General features: G+C 36.4%; 3 protein-coding genes across 3 annotated transcripts; all 3 read left to right on the forward strand.

Annotated features, from left to right (window-relative positions):
- The first annotated feature begins 645 nt into the window (after nt 1-645).
- On the forward strand, nt 646-1,599 carry LOC150053375 (olfactory receptor 51G2-like). The gene has a single exon (XM_090349283.1). It carries the CDS (start codon nt 646-648, stop codon nt 1,597-1,599), a length of 954 nt encoding a protein of 317 aa, XP_090205409.1.
- Nucleotides 1,600-12,247: 10,648 nt separating this feature from the next.
- On the forward strand, nt 12,248-13,180 carry LOC150053376 (olfactory receptor 51I2-like). The gene has a single exon (XM_090349284.1). It carries the CDS (start codon nt 12,248-12,250, stop codon nt 13,178-13,180), a length of 933 nt encoding a protein of 310 aa, XP_090205410.1.
- A 5,522-nt stretch (nt 13,181-18,702) lies between these two features.
- Nucleotides 18,703-19,623, forward strand: LOC150053377 (olfactory receptor 52D1-like). Its single transcript, XM_090349059.1, has one exon. The coding sequence runs from the start codon at nt 18,787-18,789 to the stop codon at nt 19,621-19,623; it is 837 nt and encodes a 278-aa protein (XP_090205185.1). The 5' UTR covers nt 18,703-18,786.
- Nucleotides 19,624-21,477: the final 1,854 nt, after the last annotated feature.

The following is a 21,477-nucleotide window of genomic DNA, read 5'->3' on the forward strand; positions in this document are numbered from 1 at the left end:
TTAAGTATTATTTTATAAAAGCAATGATCAGATAAATGTAACCACTTAAGGAACAAATGTATTTTAATAAAATCTAAAATTATCGCCACAATTTGGCATAATATTATATATATAATAACCCAATGTTTGTGTATCCAAACAAATATACTGACTAGGTAATGTTAATTAATTTGTTTTCCACTGTTTTAGTTATAAAAGGTTGTCTTCAGGAAATACATTCATTAACTTGGAGAAGTATATATTAAAAAAGACAGATGAAGAACTTAATAAGGAAAGAAGATAGTGGCATTTTGGCACTATATCTAACACACTAACTCTGTTATAAAACAAATTCATTTCCCAATGCATATAATAAAGAGTTGGAAACAACAATGCATAATTCTAGTACTAGAGTGATATTCCCAAATTTTGATTGTGGAATAAATGTCCCTCCACAGCTCATGAGCCAAGCTTACTATAATGTGGAAGATTTCTTGTAACTATTGCAAAAGATCATCCTTACTAAATGTTCTTTGATAGAGCCATTTGGTCAGAAGAACATTGCAGGGATCCATTCTAAGATTTACAGGTGTTCTGAACTGGCAACCCATCTGTATCTAGGGCCGGTGATTGTACTTGCTCCTGGAGTCCTGCCTCTGGTTCATCATGTCAAACTCCAACCATACTAGTACCTTCCTGTTCTTGACAGGCCTTCCAGGCCTTGAGGCTGTGCACATATGGCTCTCCATCCCTCTGTGTGCCATGTACATAGCTTCCCTGGCTGGGAACAGCCTGGTCTTGTGGGTGGTGAAGTCTGAGCCCTCCCTACACCAGCCCATGTACTACTTCCTGTCCATGCTGGCAGTTACTGACCTGGGCCTGTCTGCCTCCACCCTGCCCACCATGTTCACCATCTACATGCTGGGGCTCAGGGAGGTGGCACTGGACATGTGCCTGCTCCAGCTCTTCTTCATCCACACCTTCTCCATCATGGAGTCCTCTGTGCTGCTGTCCATGGCTTTTGACCGCTTTGTGGCCATCAGCAACCCCCTGCGCTACAGCACCGTCCTCACAAATCCCCGGATTGCCAGCTTGGGCCTGGCTATCATTGTACGCGGTGTTGGTCTCCACGTTCCATGCCCCATCATGCTGAAGAAGCTGCCCTACTGTGAGAAGCGTCTGCTGTCCCACTCCTACTGCCTGCACCCAGATGTCATGAAGCTGGCCTGTGCGGACACACACATCAACAGTGCCTATGGCCTCTTTGTAGTGCTCTCTACCCTGGGTTTGGACTCGGTGCTCATTGTTCTCTCCTACGGGCTAATCCTGCGGACAGTGCTGTCCATTGCCTCGAAGGCCGAGCGTCTCAAAGCCCTCAACACGTGCGTCTCCCATATCTGTTCCGTGCTCCTCTTTTATACACCTATGATTGGCTTGTCCATGATGCACCGATTTGGGAAGTGGGCTTCCCCCTGCATCTGCGTCTTGCTGTCCTACCTGCACTTTCTTACACCCCCCATGCTCAACCCCGTGGTTTACACCATCAAGACCAGGCAGATCCGTCTGAGGATTCTGCGCATCTTCCGTTCAGGTAGAACTGGGATTATCGGAGGTCATTAGTAGAGCCATGAAAGGGAAGAGTCAGCTTAATTTTGGTGTTTGTTCAAGGAGCTACTAACTAGCTAGCAATATAGTTTAAAGGAAGAATAAAATGAGATATTTATCTTTATGTGTCTCGCACACAAATTCTCATGACTGTAAAAGGCAATCCACCTTCCACATAACTTAGTTTTTCACAAAACACGTATGACTGAGCATGAGTCATCTTAAAATATACCATTTTCATAACTAATTAAAACTACAAAGTACGACATAACCTATATTTTAGAAAAAAATGGTACCTACTAGTTAAGGCCCGTGAAGTGAATTTCTATACTAAAAGGACAAGTAGCTAAATAAATTTTATACTTCCACTGGCGTGTCAATATACATGTAGAATATTTTTAAGTGCTTAAGGAAATCATTTTCTTCACAAATAGGATAATGTTTGTAATTCAGTGATACTAGAAGATCTTTGATAATCTCCAGTCCTGTAAATTATTTATCAGGATAGTCATAGCTTTTCTCTTATTCACCATTGCATTGCTTTCTCTACATAGGGTTGGTATGGCTACATGAATGAGTGGATGAATCCCTTCCTCATTTGATGAACACCATAACAAGAGGAAAATGTGTGAGATTGTGGATGCTGTGCTTCTTTATTTCAAGTTTAGAGCACTACAGAATTTCACGTTTTATTCACTTGTCCAAGAGAACTTTTGATTCTTGAGCGGCTTTTTTCTTTGCCCCGGTTAGTATTTCTTTCTAACTCACAGCAATAAAAATATTTTCCAGCATTTTTCTTACAGGTGAGCCTCTGCTTAAAACCTCTCATCCATTTTAAGCATAATAAGGTGCTCAATACATGACTTTAAAATAAATTGTGAGAAAGATATTACAGCACCCTTCATACTGGGCAATAATGTATATGCTTTATAAAATGTTCAGATTTTAGTTTCCTAATTTATGACAGATCATGTGGGCATATTCAGTGGAGTTATCAAAGGATGTAAACAGCACAGCGACAGATAACTCTCATCACAGGGAAGCAAAATCACGATGCTGAAAGTGCAGCTGAACTGAAAGAAAGAATGAGCGACACTGTAGTCATTTATTCTTGGTTTATTCCCTAACATGTCAGTAAGCACACCAAAATAAGAATTATACCTGAAGTTGATGATGATAACTCATGTCTTTATGGGATATAAGTTCCTTAAGATCATGTTCTAGAAATTCATGTTAGTGTAGCTTTTCTGAAAATAGATTACGTATATGCAATTCTCCATATCAATTAATAATCTTTAGTAGCCCTGGTAGCATTTGGTCACCGCAGGGATTACCATTCATTTACTGATTGTGCACATTACCTCAACTGATCTCAATTGTAAAATTTACAGACACATAATTACAGATATTTAGCAGGTACCATGTGAAATCTTAATTTATGTACACAATGTTATTTTTAAATTTTGTAACAAACTAAGGGCCAGAAGCTTGGCTTAGTTGGAAGTGTGCTTGCCTAGCATGCATGAAGACCCAGGTTCAATTCCTCGGTATCACATACATAGAAAAAGCTGGAAGTGGTGCTATGGCTGAAGTGGCAGAGCACTAGCCTTGAGGAAAGCCCAAGGACAGTGTGCAGGCCCCGAGTTCAAGCCCCAGGACTGACAAAATAAATAAATAAATATTGTAATAAAGTAATAAAAATTGCTCAATAACATATTCTCTTTAAACAATTAACTTATTCTTGTAATGAGAACATTTCCAATCTCCTCTTGAAGAAATTTTGAAACATAGAACTCATTATTGATAACTTCATTTACCCTACCAAGAAATAAAATTCCTGAGCTCTTACTTCTTGTGTGAGATTTGCCTTATTCTTATTGACACACTTCTCTTACCCTTTTCTCTCACTCTGCAGAATCTCTAGTAACCACTGTTCTCCTCTAAATTAGTATGAGATGAGCTTCTGTGAACTTTTCCTGATTCTAAAACATGAGTGGATGGTGGACAGTGACATGTATTTCTAGTGCTGTTAATAAAGACGTTTGAGATAATAGAGTTCTAGCAATTTTTATTGCAAGATTTCTTCACTTAAATTGTTCTGTACAATTTTCCTAGTACAGTCTGCTGAAACTCAGACAAGACAGTAACGCATTAAGTATAGACTTGCAATGTTGACTAAAACAGTGTTATAAATCTTAAAAATGGGGGAAAATTAGTAATAGCCCCCAAAACAAAAGTCAGTTCATTCAAGCTTAAAATATAAAAAGAAATCATTTGGGAGCCAGGAGTTTGACTTAGCTTGCCTAGCATGCACGAAGACCCATGTTTGAGTCTTCAGTACCACATACATAGAAAAAGCCGTAGGCTCAAGTGGTAGAGCTCTAGACTTGAGAAGTCCAAGGACAGTGGTCAGACCCAGGACTGGCACAAAAAAAAGAATGAAGTCATTTGGCTTCAAAAAGTCTCAGAAAGACATTGTACAGTGACAGAACATTTTTCTTTCGGAAGACTCATTTTTTAAATGTCTTAGATGTATTAAATATTTCCAATGTGGAATTTTGGTAAAAGTTGTGGGGATTTCAAATCTGAATTGTAGAATCTCCTTCATAGAATTTTTTCTTGCTGCTTCTGGGTCATCATCACTGGTACTCTGGGTATATGCTGTCCTGATATGCAGAAACTCAGAAACTAATTGCCTATTATCAAGAAGTGGAACAATGTCAAGACTAGGATAATTATTAGTAGTTATTTGTAATTTTATAGCAACTCATCTAAGGTAAAATTGAAATTTCATATTTAAGAGCACATGTTTTGAGTAATTCATCATTACTGATGAAAAAGAGTCAGAGAGATGTGATTCAGTTAAGTAATTTAATGATTTCAGTATTTTTTAAAAGTGGATTGGATACAGCATCCTGATAAGTGTTTTATAACTCAAGTCAGAGAATACCAAAACTATAATTCTATCACAGACAATCAATGAAAAAATACTTTGGTATTCTTTAAATATCCCTCTACAAAAAGTTTTCATCAATTTTTTATAATTTAAATTACATTTATTTTAACTGGTACATAAAGACATAATATAAAAATCGTCATGTGATGTTTTGTTCTTATCATGTTTTTTTCATATATTTTATTGTAATTGATAGAAAGGTTACATTATATTCACCAGATAGAAGGTGCATTACTTCACAAACATTGATACCCTTTCTCATGCCTTGGTCCCCATTTTCCTCCCCCCACCCCCGTCCCTCATCTTGTTTTCCTCCCTTCCCTATCCAACTTCAAATTGTTCTTGTCAAGTTTTAAGTTAGGTTAAATGCTTCTGTATCTTCAAGGAACTATCATTTCTTCATGGTGAAAATATTAAAAATGCTTTGAATTTATTGAAATACAGACTTATTGTTACATGTTGTCATTCTTCTGTTCAACATTATGTGAGAAACTTTTCTTTGTAATTCTAATTGCTATCAGATGATCAATCAATTCTTTTCCAAGACAAAGAATGAGCATATACTTTATAACTTCTAACTTTAGGACAAAGTAGACAATGAGAAACCAAGAAGTATTGAAGGGAAATATTGTAAACATTGTAAAAGTATACCACAGATTCCTATGTGCAAGTAAGAAGGTTATGAGAGCATTAAAGAATTATATTATAATATTTTTTCAAGATGACAAGACAATTTTTAATTGAAATTGGAAATATAAATACAACTACATAGACACATAAATCTGACTCTATAGACATAATGTTTTATTACATAAATTAATATGTATCTATGACATACAAACCCTGCACCTAATTTTAATTATATTCTAAAATCTAAGTGCCAGTGATTGTATATATGATTTCCTTTCTTGAATACTTGTTTGCTAAATATGTCATTTGAAATATGATGTAAAAATCAATGTTAATAAATTCTTTAATAAAACATTTCAGCATGGAGATCGCCAATTATTGATGATACAGTATATGTAAAAAAAATTCCACACTTTTGGCTGGGAGTTTGGCCTCATGGTAAAAGTGCTTGCCTACCATGCATGAAGACCGGGTTTGATTCCTAGGTACCACATACATAGAAAAAAAAAAGCCAGAAGTGGTGCTGAGGCTCAAGTGAGAAAGTCCAAGGACAGTACACAAGCCCTGAGCACAAGCCCAGGACTGGCAAAAAAAAAAAATTCCACACTTTGACAAGAAAACATTGAATGACAACTTAGGGCTGCATGCTGCGGCACACTCCTTTTATTCGACCCATGCAAGAAGTGGAGATCAAGAGAATCACCTATCAAGGATAACTTTTGTGAGATTCGATCTCAACCAATAAAGTTGGGCTTGGAGGCATGGATCTCTCGTTCCAGCTATACGGGAAGTTTATCCAAAGTACTGGAAATCATACAAATATATCTGGCCATCATAACTATTTAAAACTATTGGTGTCCTATTTATTCATTAATTCTTACGTGAATGTGCACTTTGATCTTGTCTGTGAATTGAAGGCTCTCTTCCATGATATTTTTCCAATTACTCACAATCAAGAACTCTCAGGCTGACTTAGAACATTTCACTTCTCTAAGACATGCAATCATCTAAAAATGGTTATCGCACTTTGCAATGAAATAGTAAACAAATATTTTGAAAGTTTGGAATTTTATTTATCTACATGGACTAAATATTTTGAAATTATTTTTGAAATGTATTTTTGATTCCTTTCAGGGGAGAATCTCCTCTACTTTTCCATTCTGCTTGTGTGCTTATTAATATCTCATGCTGTGCCAATCTATTTTGATGTTCCTAAACCCCACATTTAACATCACTGTTCTGTGTTCCATGCTTGTTCTCATGTACATTCTCTTAACTTGAAACTTGCCAGGGTATACATCTGAGGCAATCCCTGAGCAACAAATTGATATATAATCAATTTCCAGAACATTTTCCCTCCATACTTTACCCCAATGATTTTTGTCTGTGCTTTCTTTAGTTCTAACCGACAATATCCTTCATTCGATTAGTATGCATTTCACTTTGGTAATTTTGTAATAGAGATAGGGAAAAAAGATACTTAAATTTCTTAATATTTCTCTAACCTACTTAAATATAAATAACACTATCAGCTCTGTTATCATCATCATCATCATCATCAACATCATGACTCCCACCACCAGATATGAGTATGACAAAAACTGGTATCCATAGCACCCACTGCCACTTGCGTCTAAGTGAATTTTTTAGCATTATTTGCAGATTTGTAGCATTATGTTTCAAAGAGAATATTAAAAAGTATGTAAGTCTAGATTCACAAGTTTGTTTTAATAATCCTTGGTATGTCTGATTAGAAGAGTGGTATTTTTTTTAAAGAATGATCTCATTCTATTACCCATGATGGTCTCTAATTTCTGGGCTCAAGTAATTTTCCTGTCTCAGCTTCCTGAGTAACAAGGGCTATGTGCACACGGCACCATACCAGGCTTGGATACAGTCTGAAAGACGTACTTCAGAATGATGGATAATTCCAAATTAGGAGGCATGCTTCACGCTACACTGACTTCCCTAGAGCAGCAGATACCCATCTGTTAATCTGCAGTCGGGGAAATTGAGTTTCAGACAAAAGAAATTTGAAGAAAAATGAAGAAGGACTTTCATTAGCAGATTAAAAGGAAAGTTAAACATATATGCTCAGTTTTTTTAAAATTATGGATTAATTTATTAAATAAATTCAATCTAAATGTTTATATTTGTCTATTATACCATTGTTCATTGGTTTACATTGTTTATAGGAGTTTTTCTGCAACGACAAATCAAAGGGCCTGGAAATTATATGATATTTTCTCAAAATTTACACCAAGAATGATGTTATGGTTGACATTTGGAATTATTCCATCTTTCTCAATTAATACATATGTATTTTGACAATATCAACATTATTTTACATTACTACTCATAATGTTAATAGTTTAAAACTTATTTTCTATGGACTTTTAAAAGATATTTTATTATCTTTAAGTAGCTGTACAAAGGAGTTGCAATTTAACAAAGCAGTTTATTTCCTACGATTTTCTTTTAAAATGGGGAATGTAAAATCACCCTCTTTCTACCATGAGCATAGACAGACAAGAAAAAACAGGTCCCAAACCTTTAAAACATAAGAAAAACATTTGTTTTCCACATATTCTATAGTTAACAAAAGACTGTGACTAACATACAACCATATAGTAACAGAATATTATCTGTAGCATTAGAAATTAATTGCATAAAATTTGTTACAAGGGATGTAGATTATGATCTTAGAGCAATTAAATCATGGCTAATGGTACAAAAATAAGATATACCTTATGCCTTTTAACATGGAAGAAATATACCTGTAAATATTTTATGTACCCTGAGGAAACTCTCATGGTAACATTGGCAAGGCAGAAATTATTCTCATGAGGCAGGCTTAAATGAAATCAGATCCAGATGATATACACATGCACCCAAACACACATACATAAATGCCTGCTTCCAAATGTCATTATAAAATACTATGCTGCATGTTTATGCTTCTAGATTTTCATCTACTTCCTATGCTTGGAAAACAGGTATCTTTTTTGTTTCTCAACAAAATTCCAAAAACAAGGTGAAGTTTTATATGCTATTTGAAAAGCTAAAAGATTATTTTAAATGATATATGACATAAAATTTTCCATATTTATGGAGTTATGATATGTCTACACATGTGTAATGTTTAGCTGAGGTTAAATTTATCAGTCCCTTCCATTGTTATATCCTTTCTTTCAAGGTATTTAAAATCAGTTTGCTATTTTTGTATATATTTGCTCAACCATGAAATGCATTAAGAATTCTAAAATCTGTATAAATTCTACCTTTCTTTCTCCTGTCTAACTATAAACTAATTCCCATGGATCAAACTATCTTCCCTCCCTCCTTGGCCTCGTCACTCAAAACATTGCAACCATTCTGCTCAGAGCTTCTGTAAGGTCATATATACTGGATTTCATGTATTTCTGGATTTCTGTGGTACTTGTCTTTCTGTGTGAGACTAATTTAATAGTCTCCAATTGTACTCATGTGTTTGCAGATGACATAATTCCATTCATTTTTTAAAGATGGTTTAATTAGCCTCACATAGTTGTGAAGGAGATTTCATTTTCACATCTTTATATGTGCATGCAACATTCCTTAATTAGACTCATCTGCTTTCCCTTGTCACATCCCCACTTCTCAAACCAATGTCAGCAAGCCTCATGTCGCATTTTCACACAAGAATGTTCTAATCACATTCTCCCTCTTTTGCCCTCTTTGTTCTTTCTCCTATTCTCATTAGTCTGTACATCCTCAAAGAGATGAAATTCTATTTCTTTTATGAGTAAATGCTATTCCATTGTCTATAGTATTCACAAACTCTGTTTCTACTAAAATTTGTTTGCATAATTCGACTAAAGTCTGTACCGAAATACATTTTTCTTTGCCTACTAAGATTTTTAAATAAGCCCTGAAGATAATAAAATGAGAAATAAATAATCAATAAATGGTATTAAATCTAGAATATTATTTGCAATAACTATTTGTGTTATTATTTCTAAAATTTGAGCCTCCATATTTTCTCTTAAAATTGTACTCATCCAGTGCTGGGATGTATCTCAGTGGCAAAATGCTTGCCTAGAAAGTGCAATATCCCAGTACCACAAAATGAAAAGAAAAGAAAAAAAAGAGTTGACACTGTTAAAGAAGAGCATTATTTTGAGAAAAAGGATCTTAGGGACAGCACCCAGGCCAAGTTCAAATCCCAGGACCAACAGGTGATGGGAGGGAAGCTATTTTAAAAACTTAATTGATTCTGGTATTTGAATAATATCCTAATCATGAGCCAGGATATGATAGACACCTGCACATCTACGTTCATTGCCTCAATCTTCACAATAGACAAGATATAGAAACAGCTCACAGACTTCACAATAGATGAGTAGAGCCAAAAATGGGGTAGCAATCCACAACGGAATTTTATACAGCCATTAGAAAAAATAAGATAATGTCATTTGCAAGGAAATATGGATGTAACTAGAATGAATCAAGAGAGGTAAGCCAAGCTCAGAGAGACAAATGGCATATATTCTCCTTGCTATACAGAAATTAGATCTAAAATACACTGGGATATGATAAATTATGCAAGATACTAGATACACATGCAGTGAGATTAAACAGGACGTTTTTAGGAGAGAAAAAAAGCACAATGACAAAGTGCCTTTTTAAATTCATAGAAAATATATACATACTAAAATGAACTCTAGGAGATGGAAATAAGAGATCGCTCTCTTTTTTTACTTTTAACTTTTACTTTTTTCATATATTTTTATTGTAATTAATAGAAGGGAAGAGATCTCTCTTTTATTTCACTTTTTTTGTTTTTTTCATATATTTTTTATTGTAATTAATAGAAGGGTTACATAATATTTGCCAGATAGAGCATTAATTCACATACATTGATACCCTTTCACATGTCTTGGTCCCCATTTCCCTCCCCCCCAACCCCACCCCTCATCTTGTTTCCCCCCTTCCCTATCCAATGTCAAATAACCAAATACAAATATGTCCAATATATCAGGTAACAAAGTGAGATACTATAACAATTTTTGGTTTTTAGTTGTGAATGATTCTGTCTTCTCTCCCTTATATATGCACTATTCAAGTGTATCTCTCTGGAAGGGTTGGGGGTAGGGTACAAATTTCAATGGAAATAGGGTGCAAAAGTGCAGCAGTGGAGCTCACTGGACACTGGTGAAAGTGAAATACACAACTTGTGGGTGGAGACAAGAAGGAGGAAATGGGAGAAAAGAAACAGAAGACATTGTATGAAAGGAAAAGTACTCATTACCTGGCTCATGGTATCACAATCCCTCTGTATATCACCTCCATTAAAATAAAATAAATTAATACTAAACAAAACATTTGGATTTATGGTATAGTCAAAAATATGAAGTAGAGACAAATATATATATATATACCTATATCATATATTTAAATAGCATGTACACCTGTTATTTAAACAGTTTTAATTCAGAGAGTAACAGTATGTCAACACTACATATCAGCGAATGCAGAGATCTCAGAATGTACCCAATCAAATGGTGGCTATATAATCTACATTCTTAAGGTAAATAGAGGAGCTAAACAAAACAGGTGTAATCCTAGCTACCTAGGCGGTTGTGAGATCTAGAGGGTCTTGGTGCACAGACAGACGTCCCAGGCAGAAAAATCTATGCAACTGCATCTCTAGATATCCAACCAAGCCTGGATGGAGATATAGTTCAAGTGGGAAAGGAGCACCATAATCAAACAAGCCAAGGGAGCTCATACTCCTGAATTTAAACTAAGATTTGAAAAAAAAAGGTAAGTAGAGAAACAAAATCAAAATTGGGAAAAGCAGAGTCATTTATCTTATATGAATCTAGAATTTTTTATTTTAACATTTTTTAAATTGTATTTTATTATCGGGGTAATGCATAGAGGGGTTGCAGTTACATTAATCAGGTAGTGGGTAGACTATTTTTTTTTGTGGGTCATGGGGCTTGAACTCGGCCTGGATGCTGTCCCTGAGATTTTCAGCTTGAGGCTACCACCCTACCCTTGAGCCAAGCCCCACTTTCCATTTTCTAGAGGTTAATTGGAGATAAGAGTCTCAGGTCCTTTTGTGCCCAGGCTGGCTGTGAACCTTGATCCTCAGATCTCAGCCTCCTGAATAGCTAGGAATAGCAGCCTGAGACACCGTGCCCAGTGGAGGGTACATTATTGTGCAAACATTGATACCCCTTCTAGGAAAATTGTAATTTAATCAGTGCTATGAAGCTATTTTACATTCAGCAAGATTCTGAACCTGGCTTATAGAAGACGCGCATATTACCCTATATTCTATCAATTCCATTAAACTGAGAGAGCAAAAGAGACAGAGACAGAGAGAAAGAGAGAGACAGAGAGAGACGGAGAAGCAGAGAGAGACAGAGAAAGACAGAGACACAGAGAGAAACAGAAGAGAACACAAGGTCCTCTTCTACTTACTATCTATTTCTGTAGCTTAACAAGTCAAACTGGGTAACATCATCTGATGACAAACATAATCTCATTTTAAATTGAAGAATATGAATGAAGCTTTGAGTTATTAATATATGTCATGATTCATTGTAAAACACCTATTGAGAAAATAAATTATAAACTTGACTCTAAGTGGAGGTAGATACACAAATATACTACGTAGCTAGCACCTCCAAGTTTGACCTTCCCTATAGCTTTAAAACATGGTATTCCCAGGGCCTGGAGTTTGGTCTAGGGGTAGAGTGCTTGCCTAGCATGCACGAAGACCGGGGTTCGATTCCTCGATTTCACATACACAGAAAAAGCTGGAAGTGGTGCTGAGGCTCAAGTGGTAGAGCTATAGCCTTGAGAAAGTCCCAGGATGGTGCTCAGGACCTGAGCTCAAACCCAGGACTGGAAAAAAAAACCCAAAACAAAAAATAATCATGGTGTTCTGTAATCCAAGGACAGCCAAGAGCATACTGTACATGTAGTGAAAGGTTAGAAGATAGGATGTATTAGGTGGTGTATTAACTAGACTCTTTTACTCTAGGAAGGACATCTTACTGATCCCAGGAACACGAAGTAGGTAAGATGGACTTTTTCAACACCAGTGCCTACCAACCCTTTCTTCTGACGGGCTTTCCAGGTTTGGAGAGCTCACACAAAGTGATTTCCATTTTGTTCTGTGCCCTCTACCTTATTGCCCTGACGGGTAACAGCGCCATCCTGGTGGTAATCCAGGGCGAGCCATCACTTCATACTCCCATGTACTTTTTTCTCTCCATACTGGCTGCCAGTGACTTGTGTCTCTGTGTTTCCACCCTGCCCACTTTGCTTGGGCTCTTTTGGTTCAATGTGCGTGAAATACACTTGGATGCCTGCCTCGTGCAGATGTTCTTCATCCACGTTCTCTCCCTAATGGAATCAGGGATCCTGCTTGCCATGGCTTTTGATCGTTATGTGGCCATCTCCAACCCACTCAGGTACAGTGCTATTTTAACAAATGCAACTATTGCCAAGATAGTGGGTGGGCTTTGGCTAAGGGCTGTGGCTGTTATATTGCCAGGTCCTTTTCTCATTAAGAGACTGAGGTTTTGTGAGGCCACTGTGCTTTCCCACTCCTACTGCCTACATCCAGACATCATCAAGCTCTCCTGTTCTGACCACCGCATCAATAGCATTTATGGCCTCATTGTCATTCTCATCACCTTTGGAATGGATTCTGTGCTTATCCTGCTGTCTTATTTGAAAATCTTCATCACTGTCCTAGGCATTGCCTCCCGTGTAGAACAGTTCAAGGCACTTAACACTTGTGTCTCTCACATCTGTGCTGTGTTGCTGGTCTATGTCCCTATGCTAGGGGTGTCTATTATCCATCGCTTTGGGAAACATGTTCCGTCAGTTGTGCACATTATCATGGGCTATGTATACCTGTTGGTCCCTCCTGTCCTCAACCCTGTAGTATACTGCATTAAAACCCAAGAAATACGTGCCCACATTCTGGGCAATCTACTGAAATCATAGCAGAGAGAACTTCAGGGTCTTGTGTGGAGTTTTGAAATAATTCTTGTGAGATCAAATTCTTGTGCTTGAAAAGAATGTGTCATTTTTAATGTATTCAAATCCCTCGTGGCATGGATTTTCTCACTCTTCTAGGTTTCACAGCAGTTTTTTTTTCCATAGTAGGGCTTTGAGCTTCACACTTGCTAAGTTGATATGATACCACTGAGCCATGCTTCCTGCCTTGCATTTCTATAGTTGTTTTTGGATAGAGTCTTGCGTGCTGACTGGGAAACTGAGCTGTGTGCGTTTATGCTTCCCATTAGCACTGCTTTTCCAAATCCTCTGCACCAAGTACAGCTTCCCTTCTGTGGAGAGCAGATCCCAGGAATTTTCCATCATACAATACTATCTTCCCAATCTGTCTCTTTGTAGATTGGATGATAGACAAGGATGGCCCACTGCGTACAGTGGGTTGAAAAGGGCTGAGAAGGCATCACAGGAAGTTTCTAGCTTAAACTGATTTTTAGAGTAAAATATCTTCAACATAACGAGCTTGATTTCTTCCCAAACTGTATTTGATTTCATTTCTTGTCTGACTGCATCAACTAGGAATTTTAGTATTATTAATTAATTAAGTAAGTAAGTAAGTAATTTGCCAGTCCTAGGACTTGTGGGCCGGGGATCTGTTTCTGAACTTCTTTTTGCTCAAGGCAAGCACTACCACTTGAGCCACAGCACCACTTTTGAATTTTTTGAATAGTTTATTAGCTCTAAGAGTCTCATGGACTGCCTTCAAACCACAACCCTCAAATCTCAGCTGCCTCCTGAGTAGCTAGGATTACAGGCATGAGCCTTCAATATGCTTTTGATAAAGAAGTTTGAAAGTAGGTATACCAAATAATTGATAATTATGCCTTGAGAAATTGCACCTAAGTAATGTAAGGATATTTAGGGAAAAAAACTTAAAGAACAAGCAAGAAAATTAGTGAAGATTTCTGTGTCCTAAAATCCTATTGTGTTAGTCATCCTACCTTCCTTTGTTATGTTTTGTTTTATTTTTCTGGTTTACTTGATGTTACAGAGAGATGTTAGAAATAGTTTACAAGAATCTCAGAATAGCATGCTCAAATTTGAATCAATATTGCCATATATCTATTAATAAATATGGGGGAATAAATAGCATATTAAAATAATAATAGAACTAAGACTAAATATATAGGGTTTAGATGTTTAGTACTTTTCTTTTTCTGATACTGATAGAAATACAATATGCTTTTAGAGAAAAAAACAAAGTTGTTATTTTTTTCAGGGGAACAAAGTACATTAAAGGAATTACAAGCAAAACACTCTAAATGGAAAAACAGAAACAAAAGAAATCACACAGTTCTTTAAATGTTGAATTTAGAGGTTTTTTTTTTTCCAGTCCTGAGGCTTAAACTCAGGGTCTGGACACTGTCCTTGGGCTTTCTAGCAGCTAGAGCTCTAACACTTGAGCCACTGTACCTCTTCTGGATTTTTCTTTGTATGTGGTACTGTAGACTTGAACTCAGGACTTCATGCACACTAGGCAAGCACTCTACCATTAGGCAATACTCCTAGCCCTAGAGATCTTTTATAATGTTGGATTTTTCAAGTATAGTTTGCCTGTGCCTAGTGATGTATGGAGAATTGCTTCATTTTTATTCAAATAAGGTAAGTATTTTTTCCAGGAAGATGTTTATTTATATGTGTGTAATGCATATTAAGGTGGATCTATCTAGTATATATGTATATGTGTGTGTGTGTCTGTGTCTGTGTCTATGTAGATTACAAAGCATATTTCTCCCAAAATAAAATGGTTTTAACTTATAATAATATGCAAGCCAAAAATATAGGCTTAGAAATATTTCTCCAATACATTGTACTCATAACCTGACATGAAACCGACCTCTTTGAAAAACTACTTAATAAAATTAATTTGACTAGTTTTATCTTCTAAGATTAATAAGTCCATAAATAATAAATTCTTTTATTAACTCAAAGCACATTAAAATGAAAATCCCTGTGAAATATCTACATGTAACTGTAATTCATGTACTGGAAATTGTTCATGTTGCTAAAAAGAGAATGATTGTATGTCTGAGGTGACAGAATCCAATTTAAATGTATTTTTTAATTGTGAATTTCCAATTACATATGCCTGTTTTTTTCCCATGTAACTTCTCCTTATTGCTTGCTTAATTTTATGTAAATCTACACCTGGTTCAATAATGTTAATAATCTATTGATTTTTAAAATAAGAACTTAATTTCAAATTAAGAGCCTTGTAAGTTCTCCATTATACTGTTCCCACTACATAATGTGTCACTAAATGCCAGCTTTTGATTTCTGCAAATAAATTTAAGTAGCCTCAGTAGTTGTCACAGAAAATGTTAGTATCTCAGAAATGGCAAGCCATAACAAATCTCATTTTTATATTCTGTAAGAAATACATGAAAATACATTGCTTGGAGACTCTTAGATGGAACTGCTACACTTCAAAATGAGAAAATATTGAAAATCCTGAAAGACATTCATGTCAGCTAATTCAAATCCTGCTGTAGGACTTCATGCTATGAAAATAGTCACCAAGCTCAGAAAATTCTCAAAAGACCTCCCACTTAGGGATACTCCCCTGGCTTGTTATAAATATCACTCTACAATACAGATGAGGCCATAAAACTGCCTCCACTGAACTTTGCAGCAAAACATGATTCTTTCAACTAACTCATGAATATCACAGAAGGTGTGAAGGAAAATTGAAGGTCTACTTTTGTATACTAATTATGATTTAGAAAAGCAATGCATCCACAAGGTAACTTAAATCCTTTAAGTAATTGAAACTGTGGGAACTGATGTTCACATTTATGAATTTAAAAATGATTTATCTTACATTCTGGGAGAACAGTAAATGTACCAGTGTGTTTCATTCTGTAGTTGCCATCTTTTGTGTCAAACATGTGAAGTTCTAAAAAAATTGGTTTAAAATAGTATATTTGCTACATTGTAAACAACTTGATAAATATTTGCAGTTATTATTATTTAATATTTTGGTTGTATTGTGTTTCTCTCTTGATATTTGATTTTTATTTATTTAAAAATGCGCTTAATTGGGGCTGGAGGTTTGGCCTAGTGGTAGAGTGCTTGCCTATCATGCATGAAGACTCGGGTTCGATTCCTTGGTAACACATACATAGACAAAAGCAGGAAGTGGTGCTGAGGCTGAAGTGGTAGAGCTCTAGCCTTGAGAAAGCCCAAGGACAGTGCTTAGGCCCTCAGCTAAAAGCCCAGGACTTGTAACAAAAATGCTTTTAAATATCTGACATTGCTATACAGCAAAGCCAGGCACTGTAAAGGAAATAACCCAATGAACAAGGCAATTTTTTAGTCAAGAATCTAATACATTTGTGATTATAGCTCTTTTCCTCACTGTTTAGAATATTTTTTATTATTCTTATTATCCTTAAATAGTTATACAAAGGGATTCCAATTCTAGAGTCTGGTTTTGAGCACAAGTCATCTTCATTCATAATTACAACTTTCATCATTTTCGCCCATTCTCCCAACCTCACCCACACCCTCAAGTTAACTGGCTAGATTTTCACTTGTTAAAGTTGTTTAATGAAATTCATTTTTCAAGCAGGTTATGCCATCGCAATCCTCCACTATATCTATCAAACTTTACTTGTTTGTGCATATATGCATATGAACTTAAACATGCATGTATAATTAGGTATCATATATTTTAAAGTATGCTATGTCTGCTCTTAGACCCGAAATTTTATACCTTTGTCCTCACCTGAGCATAGAAAGAGAGAGAAAGATTGTTAGGATAATTAATACAGTGTGAGGGTAGCAGGATAAATATAGAATATTGGGTTGATAATGTGATCTTGTGCCTTACATCTTTGCTAAAAACTGATACTATCTGAAAAGAATTTCACTTAATGCCCATGCTGAGTAGTATCTTTATTTGTAATTTCACATCCACATGGTAATGTGACAGCCCCATCACACATAGTAGAGCTGGTGCAGGTCTGATCTTGGCAGCTATTTCTGCATTTAATTACATTTGTTCTCCATGATTAACACTCCTAAGAGTTGCAACCAGAACATGTGAAGAAACACACACATTGTCTGCTAACACTGCTGCTTTTGATTATGAACTTGACAAACTGAAATAATGACATATAATTGAAAAGATAATTATGTAGACTTAGAATATAATTTTTGCCAGACCTGGGCCTTGAACTCATGGCCTGGGTGCTGTCCTTGGGCTTTCTCAAGGCGAGAGCTTTACCACTTGAGCCTCAGCACCATTTCTGGCTTTTTTCTATGTGTGTGGCACCAAGGAATTGAACCCAGGTCTTCGCACATGCTAGGTAAGCACTCTACTACTAGGCAAACTCCCAGCCCTACACGTAGGATAGTTTATGGAAAATCCATTTTTTAAATAATTCTTAACGTTCTAAAGATAAGAACAATTCCCATGAAAAACAGTTGATAAAATTTGATTTCATTCTCTTGCTAGATCTGAAAATGTCCACATGCTATACTATAAAAAGATCATTCATAAATTGATTAGGGATGGCTGGATTATAGTATAGATTGTTTATTTACTGTGGATAAGTATTGTTGTGAGTGGTGATATAGTTTCTTTTGAATGTTTGTCTGCTTAGCTCTGTTTAATGAATGAGACTGTTGTTAGGTAATGGATGTTTATTTAACTAAAAGTTAAGTAATAAAGCTTTTCACAGAACTTTAAATTTCAAGTATATTCAATTATTCAGATATTGTCATTGAAGACTTAAATGTGAGATAAATAGATAGATATTTTCCATTTGTAGTAGAAAATTTAGGCCAAAAGAGCAAATTCCGAGCAAAAGGCAAATTTAGGGCAGGATGCAGGAATGGACGTCTTCATGCTGCTTCCACCCAAGTCAGAGGGCCCCATAACTCTTCTTTCATCCTCTTGTCTACAGAAAAATGGAACTTTCTCTTCAGTTTTCTAATATATATATATATATATGGACAAAATAAAGAGCGAAAAGGTGCTTTTGTAATTTATTATTTATTATCCAGTCATCAAATGCAGAGTCAAAAACAGACACATAATTCAACTCTTTATTTTTCTGATGCACACATTTTCTTTTTATTTTTTATTATCATGTAGAGAGGATGTACAGTTATGATGCACACATTTCCAAACAAAACATGATTTCACCACACATCCCTTAGTGAATTAAAAGCTTAGATCGATGTAACTGATCATGATGCATTGAACCCATAAAATGGCATGATGAAATGAAGCCCCTCTGTACAACGACTTAAAGAGAACAACACAAAATTACAAATAAGTACTTACCTGAGAACATTTTAGTCATGACCCAATCCTCCCTCATACCCAAAGTAATCATTAAGATACGATTCGCCTGGGGGGATTCTCTACTCATATTTCTTCTATGTATTTTCTGTTTTCCTACAGTCCCTCTAATGGCCTCTCTGTTACAGCACTCAACCACACCACAGCTCAGCACCCTTCCTTCCTGCTAACCGGCCTTCCAGGACTAGAAGATGCCCAGATTTGGATTTCCATCCCCTTCAGCTTCATGTACCTCTTGGCTGTGACGGGCAACGTCCTCGTTACAGCTGTGGTAGCCTGTGACCGACAGCTCCATCAACCCATGTATCTCTTCTTGGCCATGCTGGCACTCAACGATGTCCTCTTGTGCACCGTCACGGTGCCCCAAATGCTTCTCATCTTCTGGAAGGGCCCTGCCCTCACTCCCTTTGCTGCCTGCCTCACACAGATGTTCTTCGTCCATGCTCTGTTCCTCTCCGAATCTGCTGTTCTGCTGGCCATGGCCTTCGATCGCTATGTGGCTATCTGTACCCCACTGCACTACGCAACCCTGCTCTCGGGCTCTCTCATTAGTAAAGTGGGCCTCAGTCTGGTGGCCCGCAGTATCATTGTTGTCACCCCTGGGGTCCTTCTCATTCTTCGGCTGCACTTCTGCCGAAGCAATGTCATCCACCACACGTACTGTGAGAACATGGGCATTGCCAAGTTGGCCTGCAACAGCATCGCCCTGAATAGCATTTATGGACTCAGCGCTGCCCTCCTCACCACGGGGCTGGACTTTGTCCTCATCTTCCTCTCCTACTGGCTGATCTTGAGAACAGTCCTGCAGTTGCCCTCAAAGGAGGCCAGGACCAAGGCCTTCGGAACCTGTGGCGCTCACATATGTGTCCTCTTGATATTCTACACTTTGGCTTTCTTTTCTTTCTTTACCCATCGCTTTGGGCACCGTGTGCCCAGGCATACCCTCATCCTCCTGGCAAACCTCTATTTACTCGTGCCACCTACACTGAACCCGATTGTTTATGGAATAAAGACCAAAGAGATAAGGGTGAGAGTACTGGGTCTCCACTGTCAACCCAGATGAACTAAAATGCGGCTGCCTTACAGATAGAATGAACAGGGCAGCTCACATTTGTAATCCTAACTACTCAGGGGGCTGAGATCTGAGGATCACTGTTCAAAGCCAGCCAGGGTGGCAAAGCCCCTTATTTCCAATAAACTACTCAGAAAAATAGCTGGAAATGGAACTGTGGCTCAAGTGATAGAGCACTATCCTTGAGCACAGATAGGCTCAGGGACAAAGCCCCGGCCCCCGAATTCAAGCCCCAGAACCAGAAAAAGAAAAATAATGTACAGGAAGCCAAAAGAGAATTTAGGTTATGAATAAGGAATGCACCAACATTCATCAGTCGAATGCCCATGTAAATGAGTACAGAATTTAATTTATTTTTTTAACAATACAAATGCTATTTCCATGTCCATTTTCCAATGACAAGAGAAAATGAAATTTTCGTGAGGTCCTGGATTACTTGTAAATTCAGGTTCTCAAAATCCAGACTATATGAAGGATTTCATAAGTAATTGCTGAATAGATGAATAGATGACCTTCTTACTTAATTGAATAACTATTAATCATTTTTCTTCATATATTCCTTATATCTGCTATATCCCTTATGATATATCTGTATGATACTTTCTTTTCCTTTCCTCTCATAAAAAGTTTCCCTTACTTTCCAGAAAACATCTCCCTCATATTTTTTAATTTGTTAGTGTAATATTCTTGTTTATTTCCCTTTCTGGTAATTGCCTTTGCTTACTTTAAGTAAACTAATAAAGCACAGGCTATTTCATAAAACTAATCTGATTTACAAGATAATCTCTAAGGATAACTAAAATTCCAAACAGAAAACCAAATAAGCTACCATAGTGATCCCAACTGCTGGAGAACAGTGCTAAATTCATGACACAGCTGTATCTTAAAACCAGTGATGTCAGGAAAATAAACATAACTCCCTCTAACTAGACAGTATCACAGTCCTAGATTAATTCATGATCTGTACAGTCACATAAAGTTCTGAATTAATATGCATGCAATCACATTGGTATAATTCTGAATAATAGGAAATGTTCATCTGGAAATGTTCACTGGAAGTGTCTGACTACTCTGGATTCATTGGATTTATGGATTGACTGACTGACTGATTGATTGATTGATTGATTGACTAGCTAACCCAGGATGGTCTTGATTTCATAATCTTCTAGGCTCAATACTTAAAGTGCTTGGATCTATACATAGATGAGCACCAACACATCCATTTGGGGTGGGGGGAAGGCACTCATTTTACTTTTGTTTTTGCTTTGTATATAGTTTCCTGCTTTTCCTCTTCCCACATCCAGCAATCATTCGAATTGCAGAGTACCTGACACATTATCATCTACAAACCTATTTGCCATAATTTCTGAACTCAAATACATTTTCTTAACTAGAAAACATTTACTTCCAGATTAATAAAAAACTACAATAGTTCCTTTCTACAAAGACTGTATTATGTATATCACAAACATAACTTAAAAAAACCTAAACATGATCTGGAAAATGAATTAATAGAATCAAATGTCTTGAGTAAAATGTATTGGCATCATTTTGCTTGTAATGGTTGTTTCTGGATTCTGTGTATAGTTATGTAATCATCCACACTGTGTTTAAAAATGTTTCTATTGCTTAATTATAATGAATAACAAAAAGACTGAATAGAATGATGAAATGCTTTGTCAAAACTGTGTGTAGAAGAAAATACCAAACCCTTAAAGATGTAAAGAATAAATTACTTTATAGTCAGATAAATGCTCATCTCTTCAGCAGATGAACTTTGCTGAGAAGTGTCCTAAATTTGAGAATAAATGATTCTTTTATACTTTTAAGTTTTTTATTGTAATT

Source organism: Megascapheus bottae, chromosome 16 (assembly GCF_031878675.1).
Source record: "Megascapheus bottae isolate mThoBot1 chromosome 16, mThoBot2.hap1, whole genome shotgun sequence".
Classification (NCBI taxonomy): Eukaryota; Metazoa; Chordata; class Mammalia; order Rodentia; family Geomyidae; genus Megascapheus; species Megascapheus bottae.